We start from the raw sequence: 19966 nt of genomic DNA, 5'->3' as shown, positions 1-19966 counted from the left end.
CTCATACTAAACTTATTCTCTAATTTCACCTTTTTGTGTAAATTCTTGAGCCATCAATTCAGAAAACAGAAATTTAGCAGAATGTACTTAATACACAAGGAACATTTTAAGCTAAATAGCCTTTTCGGATAACGTAAGCTTCTTTATAATCAAGCAGTAAATGGTTTTATATAGAGATTTGACTGCCGGAAAAGTTAAAAACTACTCATCACAGGAATATTTGATGACATTTTGTTTTTCATTTCCATTTCAAATTTATTCATGTTTAGCTTTTCCAAGTAAGCCTGGGATGGTCCCTAATTTGTGGCAGACTCCATTATTTTAAGCATGCACCGTGCTTGTGAAGTGTCTCTGCACAGATCTTACCTTCTTTACTCTCCAGAGAGGCACAAACCAAAAATAACAGAAGCGTAAGAATCACTTCTGGTTGTCGGATGCTATCACCACCCTGAGCTGCTCGCTGAGGTAGCAACATCATTACAGACAGTTGCTTCCTCCCCTTGGTACCTCTGAACATTTTTGAACATCAAGACTTTGGTTTAAGATATGGCAAGGAAATAAATGCGTTATGCCATGACCAATCCTTTCAGCCCAATGGTATCTTCAGTTCTGAGTTGTCACAGGTGACAGAGACTGTCTGTGATGAAGTAATTATGAAGCAGCAGAAGTCACTGCTTCGTGTGTGTGTCACTTTTACACAGAGCACGCTCAGAAGGTCAATCTGTCCAGGCATGTGCCTCCCTGGCCTCTAAATGCCAGCCTAGTGCTACTTACTTCTTGTTTTCATAAAAAGAAATGATGTCTTCAAAAGCATTTATATCGAAATCCTCAGAACAATCAAATGAGAAATCAAGCATTGAGCAGCTGCAAAAGGAACACGTATAAAACCTGAATAACCCATCGAAAGGCAAATGGGTGGAGGCAGCTCTATAGGGCTTGTCCTGCCTCCTAATCAAGTTATAGGGCTGCAAAAAACATGAGGGCTCCTAGAAATCCCTCAGGGACACAGGCTGGGTGCAGAGGAACACACAGCAACAAAGGACAGAGAAGCCAGAAAGTCAGGGATAAGTGAAGTGAGGCTGTCACTGACATTTGGTAGTACCTGGTCTTGCTGAAAATAAGCTAGAGTATTGTTTTGATAATATTAAAAGGGCCAAACAAAACAAGACAGAAGAAATAAAACTTGCTGTGAAAAGATCTAGTTGACATTTGATCTACGAAAATGTGACTCGGACTTTTCTTTGACACAGGTTAAATATGTGTTTCTCACCGATAAACTTTTTCTACTGGTGTATTTGATCTCTGGAGTTCTCCAAGAGGAACTCTGGGTCCTTGACGTACCACTCCTGTTATGAAATAATCAACAGGTTGAATTTTGACAAAGACATGAGCATAACACATTAAAAACAACCACAAAACACTGAGTATAACAAGCAAAATATCTATCCAAGGCCCTGGAGTTTTTGTCTAGTACTTTAGTTATCAAGCTAGAGCACTTTGTTTCTCAAACTCCCAACTGCCAGATAGCAAACTGCAGCTGCTCAGAAAAGCTTTTCAGAATTACTATTTAATCCTGAATATTCATTTGAAACTTCAGGGAGCTCTGAGAAGATCAAAACCGGTGATGAGCACGCACTAGAACTAGTAATGTTTTGCCCAGCTTTTACAAATACGGCTTCAAATTTGGCCCAGCCTGCTGGAAACAGTGCACTTATTGGAGGAACACGTCTGAATTGTCTCCAGTAAAACAGCGACAGCGTCTTTGGTGCGTGAACATTGAGCCATTTGCACAAGTAGTACCAAAGCAAGGCCACATGTGGACAATTTTCTTTCTTCGGAGCTGTTCTGTCAAAACCAGGGAATGTCTGGTTTTATTTTACTGTTTCAGAGTGGAAATGCAGGAGGTAGATTAAAATGCTAAAACAAAATGCTGCTTTATATCTTCAGGTTTTAGAGATTCCTTTGGTCTTCTAATTTCTACAGGATGGAGTTGTTATTGCTAAGATGTCACTTACAGCAGCTAAATCTCTTATCCTCTGAAGAAGATAATACTCACTAAAGTGAGGATATCCTCACTGAAATGACATAATTCTAAACCAAAGAAATCTACTTCAGGCTTTGTTTTGGTATTTAGAAAACATACGGTACAATCTTGCACCCAGTGGTTTTGGGGTTTTTTTGAGATGCTGCAGTAAGAGCTTTAAAGTATATGGAAACTGTAAAACATGTTGAACTTGAATAGCCATTACAATATATTACACTGAACAAAGGATCTGAAAACTCCCCTTGCTTTGTCAGTTAATTCCAGGTAATTCATTTCTATGTCCAAACAAGATGCGCAGATGTGCTGATATAATGTTCATTGTTTCCAAACCTTTGCCGTAAACCGGTTCTGTCACCGAGCACTAAGCAACTGTCCGGTGTTTGAAAGTGTTTCTGGATTTCGTGCCATACCTGCGGTCTTCTGAGCTCTCTGGCGTCCAGCTTCTGCAAAGACGGCCATGGCGCGAATGGCCGCGCGCAGCACGGCCCAGCGGAACACGGCCACGGGGTCCATCCCGATCAGCTCCCGCACGTAAGCGCTGTCGCTGCTTCGGAGCAAAGCAACGATATCTGGTCTCATGTAATCCATATTTTTCTCTCTGAAATCCTGCAAAACAGGAACAGCGAACCACGAGCTCTCAAGACCGCTGTGTTTTGTCTCAAGGTGGTAATCGCTATTCAGAATGATTCATTATTCTACATAATTCTAACTATAGGAGGCGTTATCCTCAAGTCTAGACCACCACCAAAAAAACCTACATCTGAGGACACAACTGACCCAGCCCATTCCCAGCACATTTTCTACACTCCGACAAAACTATCAGAAAGGTAAGAATTTCTTCTTTTTTTGTGGCCATCAGATCTATCACCTACTTTTATCTGGTATTTAACTTTCCCAGCAAAGTGTCGAATAATAAAAGCAGGCTCCATCACCGGCGTTCCAACAAAAAACTTGTTGTCTTCGTGCTGCTGTTTGAATTTTGCAAGTAGAGTTTGGTTGGTGGCATGTGGAAAACTAGGAATACAAAACAAAAGCAGTCAGCTGTCTTTCAAATACGGTACATTTACTGAGCTGCAAAGGTGACAGACTAAGGAGTCTATTGATCCTGGCTGAAAGTATTTTATTGTCTGAGATCTCTACGCTATAACAGACTTACACAGCTGCTTTGAATCCTAGAGATGGGCTTAATTTCTGGAGCAAACCCACAAGTAGAAGAATATTCTGAGGTTTCCAGCATACGTCAGTGCTTCCTCCCATTTCATTTTAATTAGGCACCACGTTAACTATTTAACATATTTGCTACTTAATGTTCCAAAGACTTACATACATGCATTTTACTTTAATTGTAATTGCATGGTAAAATACAGAAGTCACAGTTTTTAAGCGTGCTTAAGTCAACGTTCGATGTTAGCGTTGATTTATATCAGCACCACACTGGGGTCATTGGAAGCAAACTCAAGGATAGATTATTGTTCAAGGCGACCCTTTGCTTCCCACAACATCCCTCTCCTCTGCCCTGTGCTGTATGTCTGTTCCCTCCCACAGTCCTTCCCTCCTCAAGCCACACATTTTGTTCCAGAAGATGTTTGTTGCTTACTTGCTTTCTTCATCCAGAAGATAGAAGAGGCCAGTGGGCTTCTTGCTGATTAAGTGAATGCAGGCCACATTATCAGTATAGTCAATATTGTGCCAAGTGATGCCTTCACTCTTGTATTCCTCCTGTGTAGCTCAAGAAAAGCCCCTCATCAGTACAGCGCCCTGACCTTTCATGTCCTGCGGTCTAAGCGCTTAAAAATATCCTTGAACAGCTACAGCAAGTTCAGTTTGTTAGTACAGGCAGCAGAAACAAAAATAAGGAGAAGTATCTAAATAAGAGCAGAACAGCAGGAGTACTGGGTCAGATCAAAGGTCTATCTAGACAAGTCATTCAACAGCGGATGCCTGGGGTAAATCTATTTAAAAACCAAAACAGGCAAAAGAATGTTTTGCTGTGCCTTCCCATCCACTGACAGTCCGCAAACTTGGGATTAGACGGGACATGTACATCATTAAAACCCTAGGGAAACATTTATTGGAGGAATTTAAGCCTATTTTTCTCTTCCATAGTTCTTGTATTATGAAAAGTGATAAATATTTAATATTAATTTCCAGAATTTCCAAATTCCATTGTCAAACAACATACAGCAGAAGTTTCAGAACAGGCAGGTAAGCCCCACAAATCGAGAGCAGAACTTCCCTCAGGAAGCAACGCGTATCATTTCGGTTCAGAAAACGTGGCGCGCTCTTTGAGAACACGAAGCTCTTCTGCTGAAATGACAATGCAAATGCTTGACAGGCCAAGCTGCCCATTAAAATATGGAGCCAAAAGATCAGTTTTCCTTAACGCTGTAAATGCCTACAGGAGAAATAAGCCCAGTAATGCTAAGTTGCTTATGTAAAAAAAGATATTGCCCAGGAATTTAACAAATAAGTTTTATGTTTAACAAAGACAAAGGGCACCTCTCACTGTTCTTGATGACGACGACGACAAGAAATGGATTATTTTTAAATAGGTAGAATTCAGTCTGCCCAACGACAGAGTGCTCAGTGTGCTCGCCACAGTACAGAACTGCAACGCCATTTTCCACACACAAAAACGCCTTTCTTTAAAAAGATATAGAGATCCCCCCGAGGGCCCTCATGCCGCAGAGATACAGGAAATGGGTCATTCGAGGATTAAGCTGATTTGGAAAAATGGCATTAGAAAAAAGAAAACAATGTAACTATTTACTCTACTTAGCCTGGCTGGCCGCTTCCCTCACAAGTTACAGAACAGGGACATCAGCACTATGTTTACACAGAAAAGTTGTATATTTGGTAATTTTGTTTTCTTCAAAATGCTTGTTTAGAGTTATCTACATATTGTTGGTGAAATACCACATGTGCCATCTTGGGGTCAGTAGGTCAGAGAGGTTCTCCTGCCCCTCTGCTCTGCCCTGGGGAGACCACAAATTAACTCAGACTTTGGGCAATACACTCAAGCAAGCCAGGGGGGTTGGCAGAATAGTGGCTGAGTTTGCATGATGTATCAGCATTTGATAAAAAGCTTCTGTTTCGGCAACTCTAATTTCTTACCTGTTCCAATTTGAAAATATGCTGATTGAAATAATACTGAAGCTGCTCATTTGCATAATTTATACAGAACTGCTCAAAGCTGTTGGTTTCGAAGTCTTCAAATCCAAAAATATCAAGTACACCAATGGACAAACACTGAAAGGAGATGCGGAAATGTAGTTAAGCAACCTGTCACTTCACAGCACAAAAAGCACTGTGGTTTCGCAACAAGATTTTTAATATTTAATGGTTTTGTCTATTGTGAAAACAGAGATAATTAAATGTTATCAAGCAATTTACCAGGGACTTCAGAAGAATCAAAACCTGTCCCAGATACCTGACCACGCCATCTGTAGGATTCTCTGAGAGCTCCAAATACACAACTGGCTATAGAGACTCATTCTTGTGAGAAACTTACTGTAACAGATTCCTCCATGTCCTTCTTATTAAGGAGCGCATGGTTAATTCGCAGCACAATCCAATCAAACAGGGCACTGTATAAGGACTTGGCCATCGAATCACGAGCTGTTATCGCCTGGAGATGAAACAACGTTCAGAACTTGGTTTAAAAAGAGCATTTCTATTTCAGAGCAGTGTCACTCGAAGGCTCCAATCCCAGCAGAGATAAATCAAACTACAATTTTCCTTTAGCGCTAACTTCTAAACGTGAAAGCGTGCCGTATTAGCCTTTTGGAGCCTGAAGAGCAAGTCTAAGCATTTAAAATAACACTGCTAGAGTTCTTCTACTCACCTCATTGAGACTATATGGCAAAATAAGCTTATCATTGGCAGTCACAGTTTTTCTTTTTGTTAGCACTTCTACTAGAATTTCTCGTTTCACCTTCAAAACAAGAACAAGAGTTATTGTCACCCTCAGACTCGCCAATGAGTGACCTGATGGCAACAGCAGCGTCCTCAGAGAAATGTACGTTCTTTCACAACAGCTACATTTTATCAATAGCTTTACAACTCAAAATCTTTAGTCCTCAACTTCTTCAAATTATTCTCAGCTTAGATGCATTCAGATGTTTCCCTGTGGTGGCCAAGAACACAAATCCAGCAAATTAACTCCTGCTTGGCTCTATGATTACTGAATAAACAAATTCTACTTCCACGCTATGGGCTAGATTCCATCTCTAACACAAATAATTGCAGCGATTTCACCCCTTTCGCCTCTCACAAGATAAATGCTGTGGATCTAGATAAAGCAAATGAGGCAACAAGATAGTCAAGTAAAATGTGGAAGCAGAATCACAGAATCCCAGAATGTCCAGGGTTGAAGGGACATGGAAAGCTCATCCAGTGCAATCCCCCCATGGAGCAGGAACCTCCTGGACTGGGGCTGCCCAGCCGAGTCTTCCAGCAAACAGCAGGGGAGTTCAAATCCCCCAGCACAACCAGGGCTGTGGCTGTGAGGCTGCTCTCAGCTGTTTGCAGAGGCCTCGTCAACTTCCTCACCCTGATCTGGTGGCCTAGAATAGACACCCACAATAGTACCACCCCTGCCAGCCTGCCCCTTAACTTTCCCCCATGACAATAAGATCAAACAGAGCTGAAGAGAAATACTCTACTTTCAAAAGCTGGGAAAGAATGTCCAGCACTTCGGGAGGTCCCACTTCCAACCCTTCTTCACGACCTGTTGCTTTCTTCTTGTACGTGATGTTGCCCAAATAAAGAATAGCTGAAAGTATTGAAAAAATCCTAAGGAAGAAAAATGGAACTTTAGAAGAATTCTTCTTACGAGTTCATTACAACAGGCTAGCGGACTTAATCCTGCTTCAAGAACTTGTCCGTACGCCTCAAATACTACGCTCTCCTTGCTTCCCGTTCAACTAAACGTGATCCCCACGCATCCACGGTTTATTGCCATCCAAGAACATTAACCAGCTATCAGTAACAAGAGCTTCAAGGGTTCTACTCACTGTTTTTTTGTTGCTGAAAGGAAGCCAACCATCTCCATGGCTTGTTTTAACCTTTCAAAGTCATGGCGGAGATCTTCCCCATCTTCAATTTTCAAGTTATGCTGTGAAGAGCCACCCACAATTAAAGGCAAAAAACAAAGTACAAACATCACAAGAAAACAAGTGGAATCTCTTCTGCTTTCTTTTACCTTTAACACAAGACAGACAACACATCCGACACATTTGTAAATCCCGGTCACAGATTACCTGATTGAGGTAGAAATAATCTTCAGGTTGCTTGAGGTGAAATTCTTTACGCTCCTCCTCGTTGACTCCAAGTAGCAAATAATAAAAGACGTGGTAGTTCCTACAAAGTCAATGTATTTCTCTTTCATGAAAATATAATGATTTTTCTTTTATTCTATATACTTGAGATGCTTTTAAACTCTTGCATTGACTATAACTGTGTTAGTAGACTATATTCATCTCTTACCTTTCATCTTTCTCTTGAGAAACCAGACGAGATTTTTCAAGCAGGTATTTCTCGACAACAGCCCTGAAGAGATGCAAAAAGGGAAAAAAACCATGAGGGCAAAAGAAAAGCTGTCACGAAACATCAGATAGCAACCGCCAAGAGAGTTTCAATAACAAACCTGCGCTAAAATATACAAGAGAATAGCGGAGTCGCCGTCTTAAACCTCAACTAAAATTTCAGTATGCTCTATACTGTAACTGGAGCAAAGAGAAATGCCCCAAAACCACCTGCGTTCAGTGCTTGGTTTTGGTAGACATAACTGGAAAGAGGGAGATGAAGCTAGAAAAGTGCTGATGAAGAACTCTAAGCAGAAACAAGATCTGCATGGCGCTAACAATCTGTTCTGTATCCCGAGATTAACAGTTATCTGACAAGGAATGCACAGCCTACAGGAGCCCCAAAATATACTGGACAACTACCTGATTGTCAATCTGAAAAATTCGCTGGAATTTAGGACAATATGTACATTCGCCAAAACCAGAAGGTAGCCAGCCAGAAAACCCCTTATATTTTGACAAAATCTCCTACATAATTATATAAATTCCTTGACGTGGGATATAATGAACAAGGCCAAAGTTTGAGTAGCTTTCTCTCATGCTGAAGACAAAACAAGCATATTCAAACTGTAGCAACCTTGTGAGCTGGTGCGCCACGATCTGAAAAGACACCAGTTGTGTTCAGAATAACACTCCGAGAAAATGTGGGACAGAGTGCCCCGTTGTTTATGTTAAACTGCAAGGACGAAGATGATCCAAAGGAAAGAGAACAAAGTCAGGGGTTGTTAGGGATGCTCCACAGTGCAGCAAGACTCTGCTGATGGTACGGGGCAGAACTCTGCACCAGCGCTGGGTCGCAGCATCACGCCTCAACCAGCACAGGCCCATCCTGACAATGTGTGACTGGTGCAATTTGTGCAGACGCAAGCATTAAAAATTTAAGCTGCGTTTTACAAAGCAAGAGATGAAAAATTTCCCACAATAGCATCACCCTTGCCAGCATGCCCCTTCGCTTTCACCCATAGACTCTTAACTCGCTCCTCAGCCATGCCTGGACAATACTCAATACATTGTAGTTGCGCTCTCACATAAAGAGCAATTCCACCACCACGCCTGGCTGGCCTGTCTCTCCTGAAAAGGACACGGCCATCCATGAGCACATTCCAGCCATGTGTGCTGTCCCACCATGTCCCCAGAATTGCCACCAGGTCATCATTTCCTGCCCTAACACAGGTTTCTAACTCCTCCTGTTTATTCCCCATGCTGCGTGCCTCGGTGTAATATAATATTGTAGCATTTAAAATGGCTTCCTCAAATCTATTTCACTTCTCTCCATCGCCTCTTAAAAATTCACATCTTCTGGTTTTAATAGCAGAAGGGAGAGGACAACAGTGTTATGAGAAAATCCTTCGTTTAGCGTGAAGGTACAAGATGCAGCAACAGTCAAATTCTTAACCTGATCTGGTTGTACAGCAGGGTAAGAATATTATGTATCGCCTGGTTATTCTGCAGAGCTCAGTTAGATGTTCTCACAAGAGCAGAGTCTCAATAAGGCAGAATTCTGCGTACAACAGTTTTCACCAACCCCTACAAGCACAGAGATCAACCCCAGAGGAACCTCAGACCGTACTTACCCTCGGACAACACCGTTCTCTAAATAGTTGACTTGAATAAACTTTCCAAAACGACTGGAGTTATTGTTATGTGCTGTTTTTGCATTTCCAAATGCCTGTAATAAAGCAAAATAGGTTAATTTTCAATTAAACTAAATACGTCACCACAGAGCTTTGCAAGCTCTTCTCCTCACTGTTCAGGCCCAGCATTCACAGGATGAACCCTGAACACGACCGGGATGGCAGCACAGATGGCAAACGGCAACTGAAGAAGCCTCCACTGGTCCTCACAGGACTAAATATACCTATTATTTGCCCCATGCAATAATATTTTGGAGGGCAAGTCAGCCTCACTCACTAACAATTACGACGTTAGCGAGGATATTAGGTAGGACAGCACAATTATCATGGAATTGCCTCTCCCATGGAAAAGCCATAAACTATGTCTGTTCCCCAATGTATTGCTCCCACTCAAACATTTCACAACGAGCACAGTTTTTCTTTAAGTGAGAACAGAACATCAAGATCTTATTTATAAAGTCAGCCCATGAATTTGCAAATTGTGTATTCAAGGGACAGGAAAAAGACAAACAGAAAACCTTTGGTTTACAGAGCTGCGTCACAGTCAGCGGGCAGCGAACTCGGCCGCCAACACGGACAAATGGGGGTTTATCAAGAGGAAAGGGGAAACACCAGGAATGGCACAAAACCTGATTGTGCATCTTTAACTCTTCTGCCTGTATCATAAGCCCTCTGATAGCTGCTAGTACACACGGAACACAAAATATCCTCTGCGTTAGCCACGCTTTAGAGCTATAAAGATAACTTACTACATCTAAAAGTACAGTAGACTTAGTTATTGGGAATATCTTGAACTTTATCAACTCTTAACTATTGTCTTCTCAGGTCAGGAGAAATGTCTCATCCTTAACACACGCAGGGGGCAACCCAGCACCCGGAGAAGAAACCCTGTGCAAAATGCAGTTGTTTGGCAAAGTCCACCGTGCGGTGCGAACCGTCACCAGCGCCACAGACGTTTCCTCTTGGAGCTCCGAGCAATTAAGGCCTCCCCTAGGAAATCCGCCTCCCCTAATATAGAACATTTGTGGAATGATTTCACACAAGTGCCACCCTCTTCCTCCACACACCCGGAGAGCGATGGACACATGAATACTGTACACAACAAGAACTGAGCTGGTTAGAGATCAAACGGCCCAGGTATGGTGTATATCCCAGGGGAGAACTGTTTTCACAGCAGTCATATTGTCTGTATATTGAAATTCTTCTCTCCCTCTGTTTTTTCCTCTCTCCTGGATCACTGTTTCCAGAACCGGCTCTCCAAGTTCTTACGAGCAGATTTTTCTGTCAGCAGCTGAGCACCCAGAGTCCAAGAAACTTCTTATCAACTGGGAGAATCTCCATCATTCCTCAGACAGCTGCTATTTCTGACCTAAAGGAATATGAGTGAGAACCTACCGGGTGATTTTCTGCTGTAACTTCAGAGAAGTCGATGGGTTTCTGAAAAGAGGATTTGTGTCCAAGTTATCACCCAGATGTATTTCTTTTTTAGAGCTCGTTTTGCATATACACGCACATTAATGGCTGCATGAAATCCAGGTCAACTCCTTGCAAACACCAACACCTAAAGTGGGAGCCCAAAGGGTCAGCACAGCAAGTTGTCTGCTTCGTAAATCCAAACCATCTTCCTCTCTGTGCAACACCGGCCAAGTCGGCAGGAATCCCTCGGGGTGAACAATTTGGACTTGCAAATTGATTCTGGAATAACTTCATCTCTAAAAAGTTTTTTAATTTAAGCCCCCAGTTAACTATCAGTTTACTTGATTCAAGAAACACAGCGTAGCTACATTGGCCACATGGCTTTTTAACAAGAAATATTTTTGGCATTAGGGAGTTAAGAAATCCCATAGCCCAGGCTTCCTGAAGAACTTCTCTCGCTGATTACTCATGTAAGTAATGAATACAGTTTAAAACTAAAGGCTCTTATGACCTCATGTGTCTGGTATTTAGTCAAAGCATACAGCAAATTCTTAAAAGCTGATTTAATATTATCAGTTTTTAGGAAAGTTTTCATGCACTGAATGGTTTTCTCTGAAGAGTCTTTAACATTTACAAGTTTTTAAAGAGTATTCCAAGTCCCCTGACATTCTGGGTGGGGAATTTTTAACATTAAACGCTAATCACTGCTACCATATCCTTCAATACACTTGGACGAACTAACTGTATAAGTGATATTCTCACCTAAAATCAGAACGGTGCAAAAATTGGAAATGTTAACTATTTCGCTGTTTGGCAGGTAGGTATCTTTCATCTGCTGTAGCTTTACCCTACAGAAAAAGGATTACAGGTAAGAATTAAGTTCCCTTGTTATCCAGCCATTGCTCTGCATGGCAAGCAGCTTTCACAGATGATTCTAGCCAGCTACTCTATACGTAGCTCAAATTCAACTAAAATATCACCCTAGTTTGCCTTTCCTTTGCTTTGCAAAATCAATTTGGAAGGTGTGAGGGGACAAGAGAATCTCAGTTAAAGAGAAATAATTGTTTATATAACCAAGCCCATTAAATGTTTTCCCTGACGAGTCCATGAGGAGAAAGATGAAAATGAACAACTAAACGGAACCCTCTCCAGTGCAGAACAGTAGCTACATAAAAAGAGAGCGAGTCAAAAATAGCCCAAGGCTGGCAGGAAGCTCATCCAACCCGTCCTCTTACCTCGCAACGCAAGAGGATGAACTGGAGTCTGCTGCTCCAAACTCCCACGACAGTGACAGCTTTACAAGTATTAGGGGGGGAAAAAACCCAAATCCTTTTATTTGCTGTAAGAAGACAAGCCCAAACCACACGGATCTAATGCCTACCTCAGGAACACAACTGAAAATCGCACTTAATTCTTTTGTAAGGACTGCCCAAATCTTCTACGCAAACCACTGCGCTCCACAGCAGAGCCATTGCGGCACAGACCTGTCTTTTCGTGTGCCAAATGACTCTGAAGACTCAAATCACACACCCTGGAGGAGGAAACGAGGACTTGAGAGCTGAACTCGCTTTTGTAGTGGTCATCACAAACATGCTGCAAAATCTCCACTCATTATCACCAGCGTTGCAACATTCAGGACAGTTTTGCAACGCTGGACGTTGTTCGAAGTCCTGGGGAGGTCCAGCAAGCCACATGATAAGGCTGTATAAAGGACAAGGTGATTTTCCCCCCAAGAGGTGTGTGCAGCAGGGAAAATTACACAACAGCACATTTCTACCAAAAAAACCCAGGAACATCCAACCAAATGGAAAAAGGAAGTTCCATTCCTCCTCTGATTGTGATTCTTAAAACAAACACATGCAGATAATAGCCTCAAAACAACTACTTTCCCTTAAATAGAACAGACTACACCCACTAAATATATATGCAGACTTCTAGGGCAAATCAAATGAAAACCAGAGCTGCAGCACCACTCAGCTTCAGTCCATCTTACACCAAAACCACAAGCACAATGGGACTGGAATAAAGAAAACAGAGCTGACAGTAAATTGCTTTACTCTGTTTTCCATAGAACTGTCAAGCATGAAAGTTTACTTTCTACAATGATATTTAACAAGCTTTTTAATAGGCTGAGTTCTAGAAAATCTCATCCCCCAGCCCTGACTGTGCTGTCAATATTAATTAATCCCTTCCAATCTCTGACATTCGGGGAATTCTTTCTTTATATATCCCTGATAGGCCTTGAGATGGCACCAAGGAGAAGTCGTTCCACCAGTTGCCCAGGGATGGAGGTGATGCTGACCGGTCTATGGTTCACCGGGTCCTCCTTCCTGCCCTTTTTGCAGACTGGAGTGACATTTGCTTTCCTCCAGTCCTCAGGCACCTCTCCCACTTCCCAAGACTTGGCAAAGATGATGGAGAGAGGTCCAGCAATGCCCTCAGCACCGCAGGTGCATCCCATCCGGACCCATGGATTGATGGATGTCCACACTGCCTAACTGCTCCTTGAACTTTTACAAAAGTTCAGTCTATAAACACACATTTTACTTGGGTGTCAGAACCATAAGAGGTCACTAAAAAGGGGAAGCTCTGAGCCAAAATGCAACCAACTTCTACACCATAAGAGTTGGGGAAACAGACTTCAGTTAAGAGCACATTTTCAGCTTTCATAAGGACTCAAAATAAAATTTCAGAATTAAATAGGCCATTCTCAACTAGTCCAGGCACACTAAAAACTGTTCATGCAAAAAAATCCCCTGAAACATCCATTGCAGAAAAATTCCCTTGTACGACTTTAGTTCCCTTAAGAAAAAACCCAAATGAGTCACTGCATTGGATTTAGAAGTGACCAACTCGAACAGAATAGTTTGTCATCACTTTAACTTCCACAAAGCAGAGTAAACTTTTCGTGCATTCCTCCCCAAGAGCAAGACTTTATTTGGTTTTTTAAAATTACGCTTAGTGACTGGAATTACACAAGAGCATCCATCCATATCAGGAAACGTGGAAACTTCAGTGTAAGCCAAACGAATCAATTTGTGACTGACAGACACCCCCAAAGCAGGAAAGTGAGAATTGTCTCTGAGAATTTGAGAAAAAAGACTCACATTTTAGACAATATGTGATCTAACAGCCATGTTAGAATCCATTTGGCGGGTATGCAAACTAAGCTTTCAATCAGACATTGTATTTCCAGCTAGCATGACTATTTTCTCATGAAATGCTCAGTAGAAGCCTGACAAAGTTGTAGTACTTATGACAGCAAATCTTACTGCAGAAAAATCACTGATGTCTCTTTATCCCAGAATGTGAGGGGCTGGAAGGGACCTCAAAAAGCTCATCCAGTGCAATCCCCCCATGGAGCAGGAACACCCAGGTGAGGTTACACAGGAAGGTGTCCAGGCGGGTTGGAATGTCTGCACAGAAGGAGACTCCACAACCCCCCTGGGCAGCCTGGGCCAGGCTCTGACACCCTCACTACGAACAAGTTTCTTCTCAAATTTAAGTGGAATCTCTTGTGTTCCAGTTTGAACCCATCACCCCTTGTCCTGTCACTGGTTGTCACCAGAAGAGCCTGGCTCCATCCTCCTGACACTCTCCCTTTCCATATTGATCTCCATGAATGAGTCCCCCCTCAGTGTCCTCTTGTCCAGCTCCAGAGCCCCAGCTCCCTCAGCCTTTCCTCACATGGGAGATGCTCCACTCCCTTCAGCATCTGGTGCCCCTTTATCTTCAAGCAGCCTTGCCCATGGGATTTCCCCCAGCAATTGCTTGAAAAGGCCAAAGTTTGCCCTGCTGAAGTCCAGGGTTGCAATTATGCTCGCTATCCTGCTCCTGCCACATTTCCAGACACACACAATATCTACCTGCAACCCCAGCAAAGTTACGAATTTGAATTTTGAAGCTATGTGCATTTCTCATCCACCAAGTAAACCGCGACGCCAGGTTTTATGTCTCTACCTGGTTTGACACAGCTGTACTGTGGCTGGTAAAGAAGGATCTGAAACAGTTAATTGTACCAAAGGCAGAGAGATCAGCTGATCAACCAGCGCTTTCCACAGTGACCCCTTCCTGTTTTCTGTTTAGAGCTGCAAACTTGAACTCCAGCAACCAACAAACCTCAAACTATTTTACTTCTTCTTTCAAGCAGCAGAAAGGAAGGCAAAAAAGAACTCGCATCTTTTCCTCATTCTTTAAAAAGCTTCCAAATCGCAGTTATAAATTTAACACATTTTAAAGTTTAACTTCATTGCTTTTTCACATTTTATCTAAAAAGCTTGCCTTTTTTCAAATGAAACTGTTGTTACATTGGAGAATATTTAAAGCTGTGTTTGGGCTCCTTGCTGTTGAAGATTTTACTGCGGGTGACCATTACCTGTATCCAGATTTTCAGTGTTTTTTCTTTCAGATGCAAGCAATAAGGAGAGGCTCAAGTCTAAAAGATCAGATTAAGTTTGTCCTGCTGATACCTAAAGCAAGATCCGCTGTGCCCCTTCCCGCACATTTAGTTTTGCTTTCTGTTAGAAATGCTGTAGCAATCAAAAGCCGAAACCACCTCACACTTTCTCCCCAACTACCAATGTCGACCTCTTCACAAACAATTGTAGAAAGGAAATAACTCCCTCAAAGAGCAAGTTCATGAAAATGCTGCAGGACATGCTTACACACAAAGGCACGATTAAACTAAGCAGTTAATGTTTCAGTGGAACAGTCTTTCTATGAAAACATTTACTTACAGTTTGATTGAAATGCCATCAAAACTCTCAGCTGGAAAACACAGGTAACCTCTGTCCCAGAACGTTAGTGTTTAGTGGTGGAAAGTTAAGTTAAATATAAATTAAAAGCAACAGGAAGTCAACTGAATGGAAGGATGAATTAAGGAAAATCAATTAGAAGCAGTGGGACAACACAGCCAAGCACCAGCACAGCCCAGTGATATTTAAAGCCTAAACCAAGTAGGCGACTCTCCAAAGTAGCATTCAACAGCAGCTGTTCGATGTTTGCAAGAAACAATTTTCACAGAAGGCAATTTCAACATCAATTTACCTCCAGAACTGGTCCGGCTCCTAGAATAGTTCTCTCCACACCACTTGCGTACCCTTTCTGGCTCAGAGCCGTGAGGCAGTGAATTAAGAAGTTTGTGCTTTGAGTTTTCCCAGACCCACTTTCCCCTGATATAACTATGCACTGATTCACATGTTTTTTAAGCATTGTGTGATAAGCCACGTCAGCAATGGCAAAAATATGAGGTTCCAGCTTCCCAAGCTGATGATTCTCATACATCTTGACATATTTAGGATTATAAATGGGCAGGAACTTGAAGGGGTTAATTGCAATCAGAATACTTCCTGCGTAAGTATAAATTTTGTGCTTTAGAAAGCGGCATTTGAGATTCTCTAGGAGCGTTGTCTCCGTTAAGTTGGGCAGATTGCACAAGTCATCGAAGTCCTCCTGATGCCATGGAAGAAAACCCCTTTCAACCAACCGCCGAGCATCTGTCTCCTTGGAAAGCAATTGCATCTGGACATATTTGATGGTCCCATCAGTGTTCCTCTCTTGTAAAAGAAAGTAGTACCCATCCTTTTGGGGATGCTCATCCTGAGCGCGACGAGGCCAAAGTAAAACCCTATGAACAGGAGAATCATTTACATCAAGTACCCATTCTTCACCACCCGTTTCTTTCACCTCCACCAGCACGTAATGTTTTGAGACATCCAGGTTTAAGATATTAATCACGTCCTTGATGACATCTGAAGCCGTGCTGTCCTTGTTTGCTGTCACTTTGCAGCAGGGAGCACTTTCTGTCGAGAGCTGGGGGTAAATATGAAGATTATAGGCTGCCTTTGCCTGGCAAACTGCACTTTCAGCATCTTTCAAACTCATTCTGCCCCCAAATGGGCTTCAGTCTTCCACCTCTGCTTAATATGCAGTGCCCATTGTCTAAAAAAAAGAAAAATAAAGATGTCAGGAGTTAAAAAAAATATGCGTACAAGAGGTCTTAGGGCATGGTACTGTTTTCTGAAGGATGAGAATAAAGTAGATAGCCAATTATTAAAGAACAAATGCACTATTCGTGCACATTAGTGCTATTAAGCCTGTTTAGCCCGTCTCAGGCAGTGGATAGCTGTCACAACACCTGCCCTCTTTTCACTCTTCCTTCTATTCCCCTGCCATCCCTTCCTCCCTGTTATGGCAACACACTGGGATAAATGTCCACATTAAAACTTCCTTCTTTCCCCAAGGTTAGTTTTAACCCAGATCATTTCCCTGACCTGGTTCACTGTATGGCTGCAGAAACATTTATTCAGACTCCCACATAAACCCTCCCTTAAAGCTGCACAAGCGACTTGAGGTGGAAACGGGCTTTGATCGGTACTGAAATCAGCAGCGCAGGTTCGGAGCAGGCAGGAACGCAGCAGGAGAAGCAGAGCACAGCTGCAAGGAGGAGGATGGTTACAGCACCGAGATCCACACTTTTTTTTTTCATTTCCCCCACTGACTTCTTTTCATGAAAGGTACAAGTCAGGTACAGTATTTACCCCAGTGCAGATCCTGCCGTCAGCTCCTTCCAACCCTGCACACCGGTGATTTCTTGAACATGCAAAAGGTACCCAGACAGACTGCTAATTTCACTTCAGTGAACCACATCCTTGGTACAGAAAGGTCTGAACATGCTTTATCTTCCATTTTAGGCAACGAAGTAAAATTAATCTTATTGCAACTACTTATCAGTTCAGTTAACAAGATCCCAAATAACCCACTTCATTCGGGAGCCTTTATATCTGTCACAGAGGCTCCAAAAACCATTCCCTTCTGATGGTTTTTTCCTCCTTTCATCCCTGATGCAGGCCAGCAATCTAATTTCAACCTAACATCGACCTCACGGAAATCAACCTCCTCCTTACCGTCAAGTTAAAAGTCTCTACACTCAGTAACACTCTGTGCCTTTGCCAGTGATTCTTCCCTCGGCCGTGACTCAGTACATCCAGATCACCAGGACCAGGTTTGCTTACACTGCTCTAGTTCAACGGGTAAAGGAGAAGTAAAAGGAGGCGGATAATGAAGCACCCCCTTTGTTTCAAGAGTCTGTAGAACTTCATACCCAGAATATCAGTTCCAGTTTTGTTTCAAGAACAAAGTCTTTCAATTATACAGTTACACGCTGACTATATAAAACAAAAAAGGCAGAGAAATGCCAGTGAAGTTGCTTTTTGCCACTAAGCAACTGCACAGGAACTTGCATAAGGCCACAGAGAGCAATCATTTCAAATTAAAATCAGTAGAGTGGGAAGCATTTAGCTGCCACTTCCACTGCAAGGAATGAATCACTTCACAGAAACTTATGACAGAGTTCTGCCTCATGAACAGCCTCAAAGTAGAGAACCACGCTTTAAGGGAACTCTGAATAGCAAGCTTACAGAAGACATTGTTATGCAAGCAGGATAATTTTTAGTGGCTACTCATCAAAAGGAAGGCTGAGCAAGCCACAGACAGCAAGGCGAACCACAGCACATCTCTGGTCAAGCACTATGATCCCTCCGAGAACGGCTGGGGTTTTTTTTCCCTATTAAATTTCATCCTTCATTCATTAAGGAGAGCTTATGGCAAGAACTTGGTCACACAGAAGGATGGACCAGTGAGCTCAAAGGCCCCTCTCCACTTCCTATAATTATCATTGGCCGCTAGCTAATAAGTCTGAAGCAATTATGCAAGTGTAAAGAATTCTTAGCCTATAGAAGCTCAAGCACTTTAATGTACAGTAGAACCTCCAGCAGACTGCTGCTTATGGGGAAGATCACTCCAGAGCACAGACAAAAAGAACAGTTACCACTTTCCTTCCAGCCCCCCAGCCCGTCCAAGGCAGACAGGCTAGTGCAAACTTCCTTTTTTATTTCTCCCCTCAGCAATTAGTTTCAGACACACAGTCTGGTACGATAGAGGAAGTCCCCTTGGGAGCACTGTCACCAAAACAGCACCCTAAGGAGCACGGCACCGACTTTCTGCCCACACAGAAGAGCTGAGCCCAGGTGCTGACCTCTGGCTTTGCAAACACACGTTTCCTAACTTCATCTCATGTTCTACCAAGATCTGGTGTGTTGCTCAAGACTCCCATAGCAGACTTTCCAAAGAGGAAACCGGAACACAAACGGCCTCTTCTCTACCGGTGAAAGACCCAGGCCAGTTACAGTAAGCAGCAATGCAATAGCTGGTAGTGTCTGCTCAGGTGTGTACGACTGAAAAGCTAGAAAGAAAAAGCCCTCTCATCCTGGAAACAACAGATTTCTTACAAAGCAACATGCAAACATCAACCTTAATGTATTTATGCTACATACAGATGTCTAAACTGTGCAGTCACACGACTCAATGGAAGCTCAAGTAGGCACCCATCACCCTATAGGAATTATTTGGAAGATAATCTACAGTAGAAGGAACTTGCTGAAACATTATTTCAATGCACAGTCACATCAGCAGGAAACAGAAAGGCAGCCCGCACAACAGTGCCCCGTTTTAAGCAGATATGAAATCCAGACACTACTTGCTTGCTGTCAACAGCACAGAGCTTTAAGACTGCTCTTGCATCCAACAACTCAAAATAGATACCCTATTTTGTATAATTTAATACTGATCATGAGACTTTAAGAAGAAAAATATTAAATTCTAAAAGTCATTTAAGGAAGAGTAGCGCTCAATTACTGCTAATGCCTTTTAACCAATTCTGCTTTTGTCACGCAGTTTATCTAGCTGAAAATGCGCTACGTGAGCGCAAGAAGAAATAATATGATGCTTAAATTCTTCTATCCAAGAACCAGAATAAGAATATTTAGTCACTACGGAGGTTTGAGGAAAACTTACTGGTCTCCAACTACTTGTTATTGTCTTAGAAAGGATATCAAATTTCTTTGCTGATAATACCGCTCTAAAAGATACAGACTTTGGTATACCTCTGACTTCATGCTAAACAATATTTCAATCCACAAATTGGAACATAAAAGCAAAGGAGAATACACTGAACAAATTATAAGCTGGTTACCTAATGAGTCCCAGTATTCAACTTAGGTCAGGGGTTGTTCCTGGGGTTGTTCCTACCCAGATGCAAGACTCTACATTTGTCTCTACAGAGACAAGGCATTCGGTGACTCTGCCTTCTCTGTATCTTCTGTCAGCAGGGCACCCACATTGTTCAGTGGGCCCACATTGCCTCTGCTGTTAATTTAATGTGCCACGGATTGGAAAAAGCTCTTCCTGTTGTCCTTGACCCCTCTTGCCAGGTTTAATTCTAAGGAGGC

The 19966-nt window shown here is 42.4% G+C and overlaps 1 protein-coding gene across 1 annotated transcript in view; it reads right to left on the bottom strand.

Moving 5' to 3' along the window:
• The window catches only part of MYO9B (myosin IXB), a 33460-nt gene extending 16518 nt beyond the window's left edge, over positions 1–16942 (bottom strand). The window contains exons 1-14 of the mRNA XM_080359092.1: positions 15726–16942; positions 9204–9298; positions 7532–7594; positions 7306–7405; positions 7060–7160; positions 6709–6838; positions 5889–5978; positions 5556–5672; positions 5159–5293; positions 3642–3763; positions 2917–3058; positions 2455–2650; positions 1271–1346; positions 775–864 (exon numbers count right to left, since the gene is read on the bottom strand). Coding sequence (XP_080215218.1) covers positions 775–864; positions 1271–1346; positions 2455–2650; positions 2917–3058; positions 3642–3763; positions 5159–5293; positions 5556–5672; positions 5889–5978; positions 6709–6838; positions 7060–7160; positions 7306–7405; positions 7532–7594; positions 9204–9298; positions 15726–16562 — 2294 coding nt within the window. The 5' untranslated portion in view covers positions 16563–16942. The remainder of the gene's footprint in view (positions 1–774; positions 865–1270; positions 1347–2454; positions 2651–2916; positions 3059–3641; positions 3764–5158; positions 5294–5555; positions 5673–5888; positions 5979–6708; positions 6839–7059; positions 7161–7305; positions 7406–7531; positions 7595–9203; positions 9299–15725) is intronic.
• Between the last annotated feature and the right edge of the window lie 3024 nt (positions 16943–19966).

Source organism: Nesoenas mayeri, assembly GCF_963082525.1.
Source record: "Nesoenas mayeri genome assembly, chromosome: 25".
Lineage (NCBI taxonomy): Eukaryota > Metazoa > Chordata > Aves > Columbiformes > Columbidae > Nesoenas > Nesoenas mayeri.
The sequence above is the reverse complement of the archived record's forward strand: the minus strand, read 5'-3'. Positions and strand labels throughout refer to the sequence as shown.